The sequence below is a fragment of the Nyctibius grandis genome, chromosome 6 (genome assembly GCF_013368605.1).
Source record: "Nyctibius grandis isolate bNycGra1 chromosome 6, bNycGra1.pri, whole genome shotgun sequence".
Classification (NCBI taxonomy): Eukaryota; Metazoa; Chordata; class Aves; order Nyctibiiformes; family Nyctibiidae; genus Nyctibius; species Nyctibius grandis.
The window spans coordinates 6343472-6362903 of NC_090663.1; the positions used below are offsets into that span (position 1 = coordinate 6343472).

Sequence of the window (19432 nt, forward strand, 5' to 3'; positions counted from 1 at the left end):
GTTAATTTATACTCTTCCATTGGAGTGAGAATGTATTCTCTTTGCAGGGTATTTTTAGCAACCACATGCTTCTGTCTCTCAGGAAGCAACAGCTGAGACAGTGGGGCAGGGAGCATTGGTATGCGTATTTCTGACCCTTTCCACTGTCATCTGGCTTTTTCCAGAAATTAAACAATGCTGCTTTATTTTTACCCTCTAGGAGATGGATGGCCTGTTTAGAGCCAGGGATAACAGCGAAACACACACCCTGAGCCTGGAAAAGGAGAGTCACTTCCCAAACGCCAGAGGCAGCGGGTGCACGGAGCAGCGTGGAAGGAGCTGGAAGGACAGCAGTGGTTTGGTGCAGGTTTGCAAACCTCTTCCCTCTGCTGCACAGAAAAACCTGTCTGATTTAACAGGGGAAGTGAGGTGCAAAGAAATAAAGAGGGTAATTCCTGTGCATCCCTAGAGTCTAAGAGAAGTGCTTTACTTTGCCAAGGCAGTGGGAAGTCGTGCTCTTCAAGACAGCCACAGAGCTGCTCAGCATCTTCTGCTAAAAGCTTCTGGCAATTTTCCTTGCCTGCGAATGAAGTATGGTGTCACGCTTCAGCACAAATATCCTTTTGTGCAGGTTGCAGAAGCAAGCAGGACATCTTAGATACTGGCACAATTCCGGGTGCACTAAAACTCTTTGACACAGCAGTGCATTTCAAGGACTCTCCCCACCTCCACTGCTGAGCTGGTGGAGGAATTTGAACCACCTTAGTGGAAAAGGAGGGTGTATCAGTGAGACCAAACCCATGAGAAGCCAGGCCCCGGCTTTGCTCTCTGCTCCCAGCAGCCAGCACAAGTTCAGGGTGACACAAGGGAAGGCCTCCATGTATAAGAATGAACCTCATTATGGAAATTGAACCCAGCTCAGATTGTCGTTCAGCATTTTTTTTATAATTTAATAGCAATTCACGGCGCTGGTTCCTGCTAATCTCACCCTCCCACCCCTAGGAAACCTGATGCTGTTTCCTCCTGGATCTCTAAGGATCACACAGATACAAATGTTTGCAAACCTCTTCCCTCTGCTGCACAGAAAAACCTGTCTGATTTAACAGGGGAAGTGAGGTGCAAAGAAATAAAGAGGGTAATTCCTGTGCATCCCTAGAGTCTAAGAGAAGTGCTTTACTTTGCCAAGGCAGTGGGAAGTCGTGCTCTTCAAGACAGTCACAGAGCTGCTCAGCATCTTCTGCTAAAAGCTTCTGGCAATTTTCCTTGCCTGCGAATGAAGTATGGTGTCACGCTTCAGCACAAATATCCTGTGTTATAGTTTGCTCGCGTGTGCCAAGCACAAACAATATCAATCCACAACTCTATAAATTCAGGGTGATCCGGGAGTTTATGTGATTATGAGCAATGTTCCCCAAACAACCAGACTCCTCCACTCATCCTGAGGAGGCTCAGAGCCATTGCAGAGCGTCAGCGCAAACCTCCCAGCGTTCACGCTGCACAGCATAGAAAAGTCACTACAGTCCATTAGCCACTACAGGCAATTACAATTTTAATTGCAATGCTCTGCTTGTGTGATATGTGATGTCAGGATACTCTGGTCTCACCTGTAACCCATAGTTAATTCCCCTGGGTGTAAGTGCCTTTTAGATACATATATTTGCTAGCAGTATTTTAGCACCTCAAAATTACGTGTTGATCCCCCCCCGCCCCCCGCAAAAAAAAAAAACAATTTAGAGTGTGGCTATATTAAACTCAGTCATTAATCACACTAAACACTCTTTCTGATTGTCAGATAACAAAGAATATGGAATGGAATGGAATGGAATGGAATGGAATGGAATGGAATGGAGTGGAGTAGAATAGAATAGAATAATGAAGAGTAAATTATAACAAAGACTATAATTATATCTTTTCAAAGTAGCCAACTAAAACCAACAGATCAAAGTGCTTCTAGGACAGAGTTGCAACAGAGCAGGTCTCTGCACAATATGACATCCATGGTGTACCCAGTACAATGCACCCCTCAGCCCTTCAGTTCACAAAAAAACCCACATTTTGGCTGAGACAGAGCATAAAAAAAGTCTCACTTCTCCCCTTGCAGCCCCGTGAATGTCACAGTGGTGTGTGCTCAGCCGGGTCATAGGGGAGGAGATCAGCCACCTGGCTGGGCCACAGCTGTGTGCAAAAATCCGATGGTAAAACTGTCAATCCGAAGAGAAAACACCAGGAAAGTTGGAAAGAGCCAAGAGAGGCTGGAATACAGGGATTGTGAGTTCTGTCCCCCCTGTGGCAGGGGGGTTGGAACTAGATAAACTTTAAGGTCCCTTCCAACCCAAACCATTCTATGATTCTGTGATTCCCGCTTAAATATCTATTCGGAGAAGTGTGCCTACTTTCAATCCCTTGGAAACACATTGACTTTCAAAGCCAGCCGGAGAGGAACACCAATTTTGTAGCGCTGAGCAAGGCTGACTGTTCCACAGCGGGTTATTCTGGGCTTTGGGTCTGTGTGGATGTTGGGCTGGAGAGGTGAGTGGCCCTGTCCTCTTAACAGGAGAACAAACAGCACCCTCTGCTGCCTTCTAAATAATTATCCAAAGCACAATGTTATCAAATTTAATCGCTGCAGCTTTGTGGTGAGCAGTACTCAGAGAAGTCATGCATTAGAGAGAAAAAAGACAAAAAAGAGGGGGAAAAAAACCCTGTCCTAGGCAGATACTCCTCAGAATCATCCCGTCATTATAATTCATCTTTAAATATTAAATGTAATCACAGCCCTGCAGGGCGATGGTGGGCCCTGTGTCCCAATGAAACCCCTTTTTGGGGTGACAGCGGGGAAAATTCAGGGGAAATTAGACTGCCTGGGGGTGAGTGTGACAGGGGCTGGGGGGCACTCGGCCCTGAAGAGGGATGGATAGGTGTGGGGATCCAGGGGAGGGCCGGCAGCGATTTGGGGGAGTTTGGGGGTGTTTTGGGTGCCGAGGGCAGAGAGGAGCCACTCAAGGTGAGAGGAGAGGCGTGCAGTTACTAATAGTTGCTAGGCAGGGATTAGGCAGTTACTAGAAGTTGCTAGGCAGATATTAGGCAGTTACTAGTAGTTAGGCAGACACTGAGCTGTTACTAGTAGCTACTAGTAGTTACCAGGCAGTTATTACAATATTACTAGACTCTTACTAGTAGTTATTGAGCAATTAGGCAGTTACTAGGCTCTTACTAGTAGTCACTCGGCAGTTATTAGACAGGTACTAGTAGTTATGAGGCAGTTACTAGTAGTTGTGAGGCAGATACTAGGCTAATAATGGTAGTTACTAGTAGTCATCGGGCAGTTGTGAGGCAATTAGTAGTTACTAGGCAGTTACTAGCAGCCTCCAGCCAGCTCGGAGGGTGGGGGGCCCTGAGGGCAGGCCGCGGGCGGGCCGGGCGGGGTGGGGCCGGGCTGCCCCTGAAGGCGGGCTGGCGACCGGCGGGAACGGCTGGGGTGGCGGGGGCTACCGTGGAGCCCCCGGGGCGGTTAAAGTGGACCCGAGGAGGCGGTGAGGGTGGAGGGGTGAAGCCGCCCCGCGGAAAGAGGCCGAAGGCGGCCAGGGCGGCCCGGCCTTGAAGGCCCCGCCAAGGCGGCCCGGCGCCCTTAAGGGGCTTGAAGGGCAGCGGCGGCTGCTCCCTGCGGACAGCGCCGGGGCCATGGCGGCGGCGGAGCGCGGTGGGGAGGTTTCCCTGCGGTCTCCGCTCGCCGCCGGCCGCCGCGAAGGTGAGTGGGGGCCGGCCCCGCGGAGCCACAAGGAGCCCTGGGGCCGTGAGGGAGAAGGTGGTGACGGGGGCCTGTCAGAAGGTGGCGGAGGCAGGGCAGGGCAGGGCAGTGCAGTTCCCTCAGTGAAATAAAGTACTTTCTCGTGATGCCAGTATGGAAAAGTAACAGGATTTTGATACCAAGGGCAGAAATTAATGAGGAGCCAAATGCTGTGAGAGACTTGGCTGTGTTTTGCATGTGGAAGGAGCAGGGAGGGTGTTTGAAATTGGTCCAAGCTGTTTGATACGCAGCTTGTAAAAGCTAGTCTTTAATTCCTCAGTGCAAAGAGGTCTTGCTCTAACTTTGTAAGCTAATCTCATGCTTCTGGGACAGTAAGGTGACAAACAGGTTAGTTTTATACATCAGACCTGGGATACAGAGCCCTGGAATTGAATCTTAAGGTTATGGCTGTGAAGTGATGGGAGTTTTCCATGTCCTGTCCTTCCTAGGTAATCTCTCCTGAGAGACATCATCCTGCTGAAATCTAGCAAATAGCACCCAAAAAAAGAAAGTGTTAAGCTTCCAGGAATACTAAGCCATTCAAAATGGGTATAAAATATTTGCATGTTGAAAGGCTTTGGTCAATGGTTTATAAGAATTGACTGTTCAGTTGTATAATGAAAAACAAGTTTTAAAAAAAAAAGCTACACACTTAGCAATGCATAAACATGGGCTTTTGATAAATATGTGAAACATTCATTAATAACAGATTTCCCCATTGTCAGTTAAATTTAGCAGTACTCTTGAACAGAAGTAACTCCAGTGGAATTAATCATTCTGTTTAAAAAGCTGACAGCTATTTTAAGCAGTCAGCTTTCTGGAGGAAAAAAGCAACACAAGTATGTCTGCTCTTCAAAGGAAAGTAGTTGGAGAAAGTTAGGAATGTGGTCTTGCTATGTTTAGGTTCAAATGCCATTTTTCACATGTATTTCTTGAACTGAATCGTCATGTTTCTGAACTCCAAAATGTGTTTTGGTGCATTAGCAACAAAGCCTTTAACTTTAAAAGCACTTTGACCTCCTGGGAATTTCAAGGGATTTTAAAGGTCTCGAGGTTGTTTCTTAAATTCTCAGTGTTTAGAGGTAGCTGGTACCCTTATTTTTAGTGCACAGCCAGTACAGGTTTTGTCATGTCCCAGACACAGCAAGGATTGCTGGTTATGCTCATCAGTTCATACCTGTGCCAAACAGAGCTATGGAACTGGATATTCTGGGTCATTTCTGGTTTGATAGCCTGTTGAAGAGAGAGGGTATCCTTTTCCTAAAGACAAAACTAGCAATAACTTTTGGCTTTGGAAACTTTCTGTGGCAACAGTTCTTGCTAATTTCTTCACACACATGCACACCCCTTGGGTTTTTTTGTTGTTTGTTTTAGCCTAAGGGGTTTCTTTTGACTCAGTGGCAACAAGATAACCCTTGGTACCTGTGAGAGTATAGTTAATCTGTAGTTAGAACCATGCATCCTTTTTCAAGGCTCAGTATGTAGCGCCCTCATGTTATAAATGATTAATTTTCCCCTCTCCCTCCTTTTCTATTCTACACATCTTTGCTTACTGGAGGGGGGAAAAAAAAGAGTCTGGTACCAATTCACTGATTATGTTTCTCACACAGCATTCCACAAGCCGTTCTTAAATAGCACTGAGAGTAGGCTGAGAAATAGCATTGCACAAACTACGATCATAGAATCGTACGGGAGCATTTATATGTCGGAGAGCCGGACGGAAGGGCAAGTAACTTGTCTTAACCTGCCTCAGAGCGTTTACAAAGTGAGAACTGGGAGGTGTATTTCTTATGTGTTCTTAAGACCCAAGGAGGGTTAAACCACAACAGAGTGGAAAGGGAAAAGGGTCTGTTATCCTAAGGAAATAGAAATGCCTGGCAAAGAAACTAACAGCTTATTCTGCAATGTTTAAGAAATCTAATGCATTAGATCCTTCTCAAGAAGGAGCCAACCACCCAGCATAGACTCAATCAGCTTTCTGGGTTTCAGGAAGTAAAGCCAGTTTCAGCTGGCTCAAACTATGCTCACAGAAATTTAAAAAAATCAAAGCCTCGGTTTTGGAAATCCTGAGCAATTTATTGCAGTAAAAACGATTTGACGCTTTAAGAAAAAAATCGCAACTTTTTTACTGGTAAAAGCAGAAAAGCTGGTTTTAGTCTGCTTTCAGCTGTGATGGGCTGGTCCAGCCCTCGTGGGCGTGATGGGGTGCAGGGAGCAGAGGTCAGTGTGATGTTCAGCAGAGACAGAGTAGTAGAAACAAGAGGACTTGGACCAACAGGGAGAAAAATGAAGAGAATCAAGGAACTGTGTTGCGAGAAGTGGACACCTTAATTTTATTAGTAATGATTGATATATTCTACTTCAGTCTTAGTGCTTTAAAATATTTTCTGTGTCCTGGCTGAGTTCAGAGCGCTAAGAGAGCAGGCGAAGTGTCTTGTTACTTGCTGACCCTGGGTAAAAGGGGGAGCATTGTGTTTCTCATCAATTGCAAGCTGCTTCTGTTGTGTGTCAGGGCAGATCACAGACCCACCTGGCCATCAAGGCTTTTAGAACCGTTTTGGTTTAGTTTGTGCATTTGCGAAGGTTTGGGCAATGCTGGGTTTAACACCTGTTTGGTGGTGTAGTTGCATCCTTCAAAGGCCTCGTGCACATGTACAAGCTTAGCCATGTGTCTTAGTCAAATCTGTGACAACAGGTAGTATTCAAAGATGCGTATAAATGCTTGTAAGTTAACTTGTTATAGTACCCTGTGGGGAAAAGTCTGATCGTTTGAGTGGTGAAACTAGTTTATGGAAACGTGCAGTGCTGGCATTAACAGCATTTGTTTCCAAACAACAGAGTCTAGTTTGGCATTTAATTTTTTTACTATCACCTGAGCTTTGAAAACGAAAGAAAAATCATTCAAAAGGATATTCAGTGACTAAACTCACTGAGAAAATGAAAATTTAGTGCTACTACAGTATTGTTTCCTTGGAGAAATTGAAATCTGTCTGGTTCAGCCTCCCTTCCTCGTATAGGGATACAGCACTGTAATATAGCAGTTCAGTGTATTTGATAAGTGTTTTAAAGTTTGTTATCTTTGCCTGCCCTTTCTAAGTTGGATATCTATGGATATCTGTGTTTGTCTCTAAAATTGCTTTCTCACTCCCGCTGTACAGTGAGTGGCTGTGCTTGCCTGCTGTACCACAACCAACAGTGACTGGATTTCTGTTGGTGCTATTTGCCTGCAGTTTCGGACAGCTGATGCTCTAAGCATTCAAGCTTTTCATCCTGTTAGAGTAGGGATATGATTGCCAGATTACAAGCAATAGCATTTGCACATCATGTAAAGTTACAGCCTGCGTGCAGGCTCCTGCCTTTCTTGCTTGCAGAGTAAAACAAATTAAAGTCGTGCACGTGATGTAAATTAACCTGTTTTAGTTTGCAGCTGGGACAGGCTTCAGCACGCACGCTCACTTACTGTGAGGCTGACAGGTGGGAGCCTGGTGAGATGCACTAACCCCATTGCTTGTGCTGGTCCAGATGTGCCTTGGAGACAGCTGTGTGATGAAAGGGCTTGTAAAATGAGAAAATATCTGGGTCAATATTTGCTCTTGAGGACTTGCAGTAGTTGAACTTGATTCATGTATATCCATCTTTTTCTCATTAAAATGCTGTGTTTGCTGTTGGCGTTTGAGGGCAGAATTTGGCTATGTCGTTTTGCGGGTTTAGTACCTTGAACTTGAAATTTTATGCCTTTGCCTGAAGGGATTGTCTAGCCTAGACTTTTTCTTTACTACATTACTCTGCTTTCTGTCTTCTCTACCCTCAAGAATTAGGAAAGAAAAATTAATAATAGACTAAAGCTGGGAGCATTTCCTTTTTAATCAAGTGGTAGAAAATCCTGGGCTGAACAGCCTTTTTTAAATTACCTGTTTTTTGATATTTTAATTAATGTTAGTATTTTTCCTACCAAGTTTATACTGCCCTGAGGGAAGACTTTTTTTCCCTGCCTTTCATACATGGTGTGCCACAAAGATTCCTCTTCAATTAACCTAGCAAGAGTAAGAAAACAGATAGCAAAGATTTAAAGTTGAAAAGACATCCTCAAACTTCTCTCAAGTAGTAAATATGCAAGTACAATAACGTTAACAAGTCCCTAAGCCTTCTCACATCAGTGTTTTAATGACTTTATTGAATTGCTATGCCACTGAAGATTAAAAAAAGATTTTAAAAATGCTGTGTGCTTCTAAGATCATAACTGAGAATCGAGAAACAGTAAGCAAATCATTATCTTTCAGTTCAGACAGTTAGAGTCTGATTTATTATTATTAGGTAACTTGTTTAGTTCCAGATTTCCAAAATTCACCTGTGTTATTTTTATTTTGGGATTTAAGTGAGAGGCACATCAATTTATTCCTGAATTTGTCTCTGTGCAGTTCACCAGAAGACCACATAGAAATACATTATCCAAGGCATATATATTTGCCTAAAAATCCGCTAATTATACAGAAAAGAAAAATGCTATGCTTATATGTGTGAGTTTTCATGTGGTCTGAGACTGAAATTATCAGATCAGGGTTTTTAAAAGTGGCTACCCAGCGTTTTGGGAAGTGCTGTATTTCTGACCGGCTTCGGAGGCAGCTGCTGTATCCTTTTTGTGGATCAGGATGTTTTGGCCTTGTTTGGCTTCAGGAAAGCAGGCGAGGTTATGCTGTGCTTGGCTATATCATACTGACAAAGCTGGGGCTGAACTCCCGTGCTGTTGCTAATATAACAGCAGGTGAATGCCAAGAGCTGCATTAAAGCAGGTCACGTTACCACGCTCACGGTGCTGGTCTGCGTTGCCCAGCCAAGTTATTGTTCGCGAATCCTGCCTGGTTTATGTGATATGTGTTAATAGTCATCTTGTGACCATGGAGAAAAACTGCATCGAGCAAATCTTTAAGGTTCCAAAATCAAGGCAAATGGTGTGAACTCTGTGTCTATTTTTGTAGATATTTCTCTCTTGGGGGAAACCAATTCTTGGGCTTAACAACATTACAAGTGTTAGACTGAGGTGGTCTCCTAAGACCTCACTGAGATTATTGTAGCTCTGCATTCATCACTGCTGACTCAGCTGTAGTAGCCTATCCTTATCTTGAGAAAAGATTGAGCCAAAACAGAGGGCCAACAGTGTTAAGAGGTAAAAAATGGGAAGACTTAATGAGAAATAGAAAACACAATGCTATGCAGATAAAAGAGAACTGAGATGTGATAAATTTACAAAGAAAGAAAAGTCCTGTCAACCTTTTACAATACTGAAGAATGAAAATGGCTCTTGTAACAATGAGCAGCAATATTTAAAACTGTCCCTAGAATGTATTTTAGTGCAATTCATCAGTTACAGCAAAATGCCATTGAGGACAAGGATACAACAGGGTTCAGGATGGCTCCTAGAGGCACAATAGAAGTTACTTGGACAACAGACTTCTGCTCCCTATAATCCAATCTTTTAATTGCAGTGGTCAGCCAAGAAAAGGTGAACAAAACCCCATTTTTAATTTCACATTATAATGGTTTTAATTTTTCACTTGGTTCGTTGTTGTCTGCCAGGAGGGCTGTGCAGCTCACTGCTAAGTCAAGGAAAGTAACACATAGAATACTGTCCTTAACGAATATAAAGAAGTCTGTCTTTGAAACCAAGACATGTTTTCCAGTGAGAAGTTATCCAAATTGAAATAGAGCGAATACTGCCCGTGGTGGTAGCATTTCATAGACTTGTGCCTAGTTGCATTGCAGTTTGCCTTTTGTGGTTTTTTAAATAGAGAATATTGTTCCATTTGTCTCTCTCTGGGTAGCTGTTTTTACAATTCAGAACACTTGAGCAAACCGGTGTAATTTTCCTCTGTAAGTAAGTGGCTTTTTCTGCTACAAACATTGGCAATTCATGCATTTCAGGTTCAAGATGGATTTTCATCTAATGCCCAGAACTAAGTCATTGGATTTTCTTGTGTGGGCTGACTCAAGTTATTGCGTCCATCTTTCACTCCTCTCCTTGAAGGGGCTAAGCTGCATGAATCAATAACTGTAGAATACTGAACGTTTATGGATGACTTATGCTACAGAATACAAAAGCTCTAAAGGACTAGTCACCTGGCCATTGTACCTCGTGAAAATAAAGGTTTTATTAGAAAATTAATTCTTATGTTGGGGACTGATGGTAAACCATGCCAGACAGCGGCATTTTGATACCCAGTCGTCGTTGCAATCTCAGCCAAAGGCCTCATCAGAGCCAGCTTTATCAAGATCTGTGTGTTAAACAATTGAGGAGTGCTGCTTTGGGAAGGTGAAGTGGGGTTAGCCATGCACACAGTCTGAGAAAGATCTCTGCATCTGCCACTCCTCAGGCTGTGTCAGTGCCCGTAGAGCTGCTGGTGGATTCTCAGCTGGTTGCACGGGTCAATGTTGGCTTGTCAAAGCAGTTTGGCATTCCTAGTTTCAGGCTTCCGCTGGGGCCACGAGCAAGCATCTTTCCTGGGCTTGTACTGGGTCAGTTAAAGTATGTGTCATACAGCTTGTACTGGAATTTATGCTCTGTTTTTTAAGGGGCTTTTTACTTGTGCAAAGATGGCAGCCATGCGTTGTCCAGGGCACACACTGGGGGCTGGGTAGGCTTTAGTCCTTCCTTAGTCATTTGTGAACTGATCATCCCACAGCTTAGCACCATTATTTAGAGCTACAGGACACACTACACAGTATTTCATTCTGTTTTTTTGTGTTCCCTTGGACTTTGCTTGCCTTTGGCAAGGGGCCAAGAGAGCCATCTTTAGAAATAATGGTAAAGGCTGATTGCCTTTATGGGTTTCTAGACGCCTTTGGCACTGAGCCTTGAGAACATAGGGAGCAGCAATGCCTTCCTTGCCCGAGATCTCTCCAGGCTGTGTGCAAAGCCAACTGCTCCACATGTTCCCAATTTTTCAGGAATAGCTTCAAGTCTGGGCCAATTTTAGTATGAATTAAAGTGTATACAGGGCAGGAGTTAACTGGGAACAGGGCAAAGAAAATCAAAACAAGACATTGGAGCAGTTTTTTCCCATATAACTAAATCAGTTAAATTGGTATATGGGACACAGGTACAACCTTCCTAGGCCAGGAGGTCTCGGAAGGTTTTCTCATGTACTGAGCTACTCCCAGACTTTCTTTAAATCTCTTCTTTAAGGAGTATTCTATTATTTAACGAACTGTGTGATCTAGTCCAGTTAAAATCCTTCTTTTTAGGCCATTAGTCAAGTATTTCTGACATTGTGCCCTATTTTAAAATGGACTGAAAACCCAATGAAGAGTCTCTGTCGTCTTTGTTTTTAAAGTCTAGGTATTCTTACAGTAATACTTTATATGTCCATGAGAGCAATACTTCCATAGGTAGGAACGTTTAGTGGCTTTACGGTATTGCTTTGAAGCCACAGCGAGGCACGGTGTGATTCAGTGGATGAACGTTAGTTCCTTCATCTTGTGTTGCACATGACTATTCAAGTGGTTGATGTTTTGTGCAAGCAAAGACACGCAAATGTATCTTGTCCTAACTACTGGCTGATTTTTGTCTTTTGCTGTTCCTGTTTAGATGACATCTTAGATGAGGCAACAAGGAAAGACCTTTTCACCGACACTTTCTGTAAGGTTTGCAGGGCAGTGCTAGAGTTTGAGTGTCAAAGGACGTCACACTATAAGGTAGGCTGGAAGGGAGAATTTCTCCTAGCAAGCACTGGGGCTTTGGTTTGTTTCTACACAGTGTCATAAAAGACTTTTTATAGTGTGTTTCTCAAGGCTTATGCTAGGCTTAGACATTAACCAAACTTGAATGTTGCAGAAGTTGTGCGTTTGGTGATAGTGAAGGGCAATCACCTGCATATTGCAGCATGATTTTAGCAGGAACTGAGCAGGTTCAGGCCATGCTGTACACAGGATTGAAGCAGATCTGCACCACATCAGCCAGAACATAAGTATGGCACAGGGCAGTGCTAGCTGTAGAGGATTGTGGTCATGCCTTCTGACACTTCACCCAGCAATACACACGTGCTGCTCTGTGCCCCAGTGCCTGTTGAGGCAGGTTGTATGAATCGTCCTGAAGGCATTTCTAGGAACAATTGTGTGCCTTGGGATATTGCTGTAGGCATGGGAAAGCGTGCTTTATTTTGAAACGTGATCATGAAGGTGTGCAGGTTTGCAGGTACTGACATTTCTGTCTTTTTCTTTCTTCTTGCAAGAGTTAGAAGTTTAAAATGTCAGTTGTTGTCAGGAGTCTTTCTTGCTATTCACATTATGAAGACTCAGGTCTTACAAGGTGGTGTATTTCCTTACTTTCATTTAACTTAAGCAGCAGTTGTACTGTCAGAACTTCACAGAGTTCAGACCCTCAGTTTGATTTTCTGTTTCTTGGATCAAAATCCAGTTGAGGATAATAGATGCAATTGTAGAGTTACCTGACATCACCATTACAAAGTGAATTGATGTAAATAACTGACTCTTCTCAGTTGTGCTTATATTGTCTAGCCAGGTATGATAGATCCTCTTCCTCTTTGATGATATTGTTGTAATATCCTGCACTGCTCCTTAAAAGGCATCTGAAAAGCATCAGATCAGAGAAGACAAGTTACTTGTTTTGCTTTGTAGATTACCACTGTATAGTGTGGCATGTGGGTAAGTACATTACAAGTGCAAGAGTTTGAAGGTTATGGGTTCAGAGAGCATCTAAGAATTAAAAAGTAATTGCAGCTGAGGGAATTATACGTTAACACCCTATTTTATATACCTGGACTATTGTGTCTTCAGTAGAAAGGTATAGAAATCTCCATAGACTGACTCCAAGCTGGAGATACTTTAACTCAGCTTTCAGGGAAACCTGTTTCTCTCTATTGACTGTACGAGGAGACTAGACTTTTTATTTAGGAAGGTAAGTTAGGTCCTACTGCCTGTTATTCTTCTGTGCCACAACCTGGGACAGCCTTGATGTCAAGCCCGCAGGCTTAGTGGTAAAGGAACACAGCAGACTTGCTCCGTGGCTTGGCTGCATTCCTTTCCTTACCTATTTTAGAGTCCCTGTTTGTAAGGGGACATGTCAGGATTTTTGGTTCCCCAAAATGTTGAGAGTAGATGGCTCCAAGGGCTGCTTGAAGCAAAATGTTTTGAGTAATGCTAAATACTATATTATTGATTAAAGTGTAGTATTGTTACATGAACTGGCATTTGCCTGCTTGTGGCTCTGCTTTATCCAAATACAATTAGGCAAGTGTTGAAAGCCGTTTTTGATGAATGAAGTCCCAGTCACTGGATATACCACCACTTGGATCCTTGTTTCTGAAACAGGAATAATTCTAGTCTCTTCCCAGGGCAAAAAGCATGCTCACAAACTTCGTGTTTACATCCAAATGCATGCTGAGAAACATGAGAGGCAGGAGCAGGGCAAACAAAAGAAAACGGATTTTGTCAGTTTTCAGGTGAATATTCCTCTTCATCGCTAAATAAAATGTTTCCTTGTACACTTCAGTGAATGCTTGTAACTGAGCTTGCCCTTGCCTGGTTTCAGATGGATGGGAGTGGAGTAGTGGACAAAAACAAATACTGCAGTCTCTGCAACGTGATTTGTACTTCCCCAGTTATTGCTTTGTCTCACTATTTGGGAAAGACCCATGCTAAAAACCTGAAGCAATTATCAGGAGACGAAGCCCACAGGCCAGCACAGAGCTTGCAGCTTGTTCCTGGTAAGAACTAAATAGTTTGCTTTGCATGTGTTTTCCTATCACTCTTTGAAACAAAAATAGAGAAGTATCTTCCTACACTTGCTGTGTCTTTTCTATTCAGCCAAAGTTGTGGAGCTGTCTTGTGGTAACTCCTTAACAGAATAAACAAAGATACTACCCTGTGCAACCCTGAAGCCGTGGAACCTTGCTTTCAAACTCCCCATCTTTCATTGACTGAAATGATTTCTGATTTTTTATTAATGAAAGGTGTTTATTGTTGTCCTGAGAATTCAGTGCAGTCCCAACAAGATGTTGCTCTGATAAATTAATGTGATAAGAAATTAAACCACAATTAGTCCACAGGCAACACTTCAGTGGTGTTAGTCCTGTACAAGTTGCTGAACTGTGTTTAAAGGTGGAGCATAGTGTATGTGCTCTGAATCACCCTGTGCAGTGTAAATCTCTCTTCTTGGACTGTATAGGGACCTTAGAGTGACCAGCTGTCAAACACAGCTGACTTTTATGTATCTAATGGTGGGGTTTCTGAATATTCCAGCGTTGTCTTCCTTATCAGTCTGTACTTTCATATTCTTGCAAGGACTAAGATATTTTATAGTCTTTTGCAAGTAGTTCAGCACCCAGCAGGCTGTTCTTTCCAGCTCTAGTTCTGCGGTCACCTGTTTTGCTCTGTGGAATTGTTTTAACCTTTCCTTTGCTGTGCTGTCAGCAGATTTATCCTCTACTTCCACGTCTCCAGCTTTACAGAAGCCATCAGCTGAGAAGCCTTTGCTGCCTTCAGAAGCTAAGGAGTCTTTGTCATCCTCCAACACAGGGTTGAATTTAAATGATCCAGACAAATACTGCAAGCTCTGCTGTGCTCCCTTCAATAATCCACTCGCAGCCCAGCAGCATTATGTTGGTAAGAAACACAGAAGAAATGAAGCACGGAAAAAGATATTGGAGGAGCTGGGAGACAAAGCCTTCCCTGCAGAACCCAGCACAAAAGGTAAGCAGAACGTGAGCAAGCGTTACAATCTCCAAGTGTAGCTTGAGTGCTCAGTTCTGATTTGTTCACGGAACTGCTCTGATGTGTACAAGGAAATTATAGTCTCCTGTGTTACAGAACAAGTTCATTTCTTCCTTTCTGTTTTGTCTATGAACTGCTAAAGTTCTGTCTCTGACAGCTGTAGGTTGGAAAATATTTCTTACTGACTTGGAGACCCAAATCCAGTCCTCACTGAGTTCTGCAGTCAGATTCAAAGGATCATAGAAAATAGCCCAGCCCCCTAAATCCAAGGCCAGGATCAGTTGTATCTGTCTCATTCTTAAGATGTTCATCCACACTGTTCTTAAAAATCATCTGTGCTGGAAACTCCACAACCTCCATAAGGAGCATCTCCCAGGACTTCTTAGTCTTTACCTTCTTGATCTTAAAACCTTCTACTGACATTGAACTCGGCGCTCTCTGACCACAGTGTATTTCTTCACTGTGCACAGAACAAGAAGCAGACACAAGAATTGAATCATTTGTTTCCTTTTTGTCGCATTCTTTAAATAATTGCAAACTGGTGTCATGTCTTCCCTTAATCCGTTATTCATGAAACTGGCCGTTGTAATTATTTCAATCTTCCCACATAAGGAAATTAGTTTCCTAAACAGTCATTGTTCTCTGGCCTCCCATCAGCACTGTCCCCAGCTCAAGCACTGTGTCTAAAGCCAAGGCCCTGTTGCTGTGCAGCTTCCATTAATTTTGAGGGGGCATCATCTGGTCCTGTACAACAGAACTATCAATCCTTCCTTCAGTAAGGAATTCAAAATCCTACCTGATAGTCACAAGTCATTGTTAGTGTAAAACAGCTCTCATTAAATCATGCTATAATTTAAACAAAATAATATGTTTTGATGTGAAGCAATAGCCCATGGGAATTAATGCTGCATTTTGCTAATGGGTGAAGCTCTTGGGTTTGCGTGGGGAAAAAGGTTACTCATTGGTTTCAGAATACTTTGGTCTATGGATGACAGTTTGTAGGAGAGGAGAAAATGACAACCTAGAAAACACAAGGGTTTTCCTCATCTAACCTTACCTTATATTTGCCTGAGGGTCTGTGTACCATATTCATAATGTACTGTATTGACAATTCCCTCAGCGTCTTCGCAGGGTTGAACCAATGCTGCATCAACATTTGAGCAGGTAATGTTTAAACTGATCTTATGTTAATTAAATCTGGACTGACTGGATTGGTATCTGTTGGTGCTTGCTTTGGGTCAGATATTTACAATAGTATTTAATTTTTCAGTACAGTTCATTCTCATCAGCACTTGATGACAGTTTACTGGAATTATCTTGAATCACTTCAGTCATCAGAAATACTCTTTGTTAATGTTTAAACCATGGTTACACTGCAACTGTACACCTCACTGGCTCCCTTCGTAAATATTCTTCTAGTGTAAAATTGCAGCAGGGACTTTATATCTGTCTATAAGCATTGTTTATGGGAACATTATGTTAGGACTCTTGCATGGGATGGGATGGTGATGTGCTTTGTGTTTTGCCTGTCATTTGCAGTCTCTCTAACCTACAGGTTCCTTTTTTTTCACAGTTGGGGTTGGTTATTACGTGTGCACTGTATGTAACATCCCAGTTACATCTATAGAAACGTACCAGTCCCACGTGCAAGGAAATAAGCACCGGATTAAGTAAGTCCATAAGTCTTTTGTTACTATTCCTCTGTAGTTTGTACTTTCAAACTTTTTCATTACCCTTGTTGTCTGCTGTTAAGTGACTGACTACTTCATGGGTTTTTTCTTTTGGTTTGAGGGCTTTTTTTTGTTGTTTGGTTTTCTGGCTTAAAGGGGCACTGTCCATTTAAACATCATACTTGTGACTGAAATTTAGTCTTAAGAGTTCCTACAGTTGCATCTTCAATGACCACCCACAGGGGAAATGTCCTGAAACCTGTGCAGTTTTCCCACTTATTTTGCTATCTGGGGATAGCAGCACCTATTTTGGTACAGCATCTTTAGTGCTCAGTCTAGAAGGAAATGGTCTGAACCTAAAGATGCCTACTGACAGGGCAAAGAAGACCTTAATCCCAAAAAGCGCCAAGTCTCCATCAAGTGTGTTGCTTTCAGGATTCATCAACATGCATCTTACATTTGGCATAAGGTCATTTATGGGATAGATGATAGCTCTTGTACTTTCCCTTTTACCCAGAAGAGGGCTTGTAGACTCTGTTAATTGCAGGATGGGTATTGTGGTGACTTAAGATATACTCTTTAGAGATTGCTGTGCAAATAAGTATTAAAATTGCTTACATGTTAAGCATTTTGATAAGACATTTTAAGTGAAGGCACAATAATAACATAACCACAAGAGACTAATGTAGAACTTACATGATTTTAAATGTTTGTTTAGTCAACAGAATTAGTCTCCAAAAACAGGATTGTAAGGAACTGCCACAGGCCTATCTATAGTTTAACAAAATGAATGTATAAAGCTGGTGAATTAAGGCAGAACAAGATACATTTAAGGGAGGGGCCTTTGGAGCTGCCCTTCCCACAGGGGATATCTTTGTCATCTAACCACTTTATCTTCCAGCCTGAGGAAAGGGAGAGTAGTATACAAACTGATAGGTAGTTTTGCCTTGGGAACACATTTATCTTGTTTGGTTGTTTCTGTTCTGTTTTGTTTCTGCTGTGGAGTCACAGTTTGCCTGAAATTACTGTGCTGCAATTGTTCAATAGAACGAATCTCATAAAGAAACTAGTAACTTAATTACTTGACAGTATATAATGTAATTGCTTCTTATCTGCAGCTAATTGGAGATTAGTTAATAAAAGAGAACCTTAAATTTTGTTTTTAAAAAGCAGTTTTTAAAATGTATGCAGTCATTTTAAAAGCATCTTATTCTTGCAGCATCATAGGTCACAAGAAACTCATTTGGTCTTCATGAAGTTATTCCAGACTTTCACAGAGAGTATAATCTGTTCCTTGTAATTTAAGCTTTACAGATATGATCATGTGTAAGGGGGTCCATGTAGTTACACAGAACAACACACTTGGAATATGTTCTTCTAACTCTGGAAATATGACTTTGTTTTTTTTAACTCAACAGATGCTAAGAATATTTGTCAGTATTGATAACTAAGACTTTCTGTCCAATTTACACAGAGAAACAAAGCTGGTCAATCTCATGAAGAAATCAAAGAAAACATATGACTCTGTTCAGGATGAAGTAACGGATTGCGTTATAGTTCAGAAAGCTGGAAGTCTAGACTCAAGAAGGTGTTTAGGAAAACTAGAAGTGCAAGAGTTTCAAGATAAAAACATTGAAGGAGGAAGTGGCCTTGGTGAGGTTCTATCTTCAAACTTTAAGCGTGAACAAGGCCAGTGTTCTAGCCTTTTCTCAGAAACCCAGTCACCTACAAATACTGGGGAAAACAGACTGCTAAGCTGGCCGTCAGCTTGTGAGCATGCACTAGAAAAGACACCTAATTGTCACTATAACATAGGATACTCTAAAGAAGAGCAAGAAGAGCAAGCATCTGAGGTGGCCACCATCAGAGATAAGAGCTTCAGCCTGTTGGTTGCAGAATCTAAAGACTGCTACAAACTTATGCTTGCTGAAACTTCTACCAGCTACTACAGAAAAGAACAGAAATTTCAGATAAAACATTTTGAGGAGGAAAAATACATCAGTGAAGAGATGAAGTATGAGAAAGAAGGAAAAAAGCAGAAAAGAAAGAAAAATAGTGAAGGTGCAGATTTTGGAAAAGAAAATGAGAAGCAAAAGAGAATTAAATTTGAGATGGACTTGGTAAATGAGAAGAAATCAAGACCTTATAAAGACAAAAAAAATAAAGAAAACCTTGCTGAGAAAGAGAGCAAAAAGCGCAGAAAGGATAAAAAGAAGCCACAGATAGTTGTCAAAAGAGAAGAGGAGCTACTTCGTGATGAATCTTTCTTGGGATGTTGATAAAGATTTTGCTTAGCTTTAAGAAGTTGATTCTGTTTGTAGACTCACTTAACTGTTTTGTATTATACTATGACGTCTTTCTTTTTGCTTTTTAAGCAAAGTTTTTGTTCCAATCTGGAAACAAGAAAAAGCCTGTCTGAAATTTTGGGGCAGTAGGTAGGCATCATCTTACACATACAGCAGCCATGGCAGTGATGCAAGTTTGAAAGTCTGTAATCTCTTCTGGAATATATCACAAATAAGGGTCAGTAGTTTACAGAATACTGTTGGAATTTGACCAAAATGTATAGCTTCTTTCTAATATTAATGGTGCCTACTATTGAGGTTTCTATTATTCTTCTAGGAAAGTACATAAACTCGTAAGATAAATAAGGGCACTTCAGTGTTCCCAGCCATGTCTGTAACCATTTCTCTGACAGATTTAAAAGGAGAATGTGAAAAGCTTTTAGTTCCAGATCTTATTTGCTGTTGGGTTGTTTGGGGGTTTGGTTTGGTTTTTTTGTCATCCAGTTCTGAGTGGAAAATGAGTCTATTAAACATTCAACTGGTTGTCAGATATACATTGTCTAGTAGATTTTTCTCATTATAATCCTGATTTTTAGTTTAATTTAGGACACAGAAAAGGTGCAATACACAAAATTAATTGCTAGCATGAGGCTACTTTCTGCTTCATTCACTCAAAGTAATGTACAGAAGGAATGTTAGAAGGAAGCTAGATTTGTGACCCAAACAATACCCTGAAAAATCAGTAACAGCTTTGTATTTCTATTTTAACTGTTGTGTCACCAGACCTTCATTCACAATACAGATTTACATTATTGTGGCATGAGCACTGACATCCCACATATGTGCAATTAATTGAGAAACTTAAATGATGGGGTTCAAGCTCTTGTGCTGCTCCCAGGACTCTCAGATGAGACCTTCAGTGAGCCATGGACACTGGAAATGCATCCGTGTCTACGGGGCCCGGGGCAGGCAGGTTGCCTAAGAGG

General features: G+C 42.0%; 1 protein-coding gene across 8 annotated transcripts; it reads left to right on the plus strand.

Annotated features, from left to right (window-relative positions):
• The first annotated feature begins 3440 nt into the window (after nucleotides 1–3440).
• On the plus strand, nucleotides 3441–18998 carry KRCC1 (lysine rich coiled-coil 1). Of its 8 annotated transcripts, none has more exons than XM_068403672.1 (7): nucleotides 3441–3727; nucleotides 11349–11455; nucleotides 13114–13221; nucleotides 13311–13485; nucleotides 14192–14470; nucleotides 16065–16161; nucleotides 17636–18998. In XM_068403672.1, exons 1-7 carry the CDS (start codon nucleotides 3661–3663, stop codon nucleotides 18438–18440), a joined length of 1638 nt encoding a protein of 545 aa, XP_068259773.1. In that variant the 5' UTR covers nucleotides 3441–3660; the 3' UTR covers nucleotides 18441–18998. The 8 variants fall into 8 exon arrangements, with proteins under 8 accessions (XP_068259773.1, XP_068259774.1, XP_068259775.1 ...); XM_068403673.1 differs by having other exon boundaries at nucleotides 14195–14470; XM_068403674.1 differs by having other exon boundaries at nucleotides 14222–14470.
• Nucleotides 18999–19432: the final 434 nt, after the last annotated feature.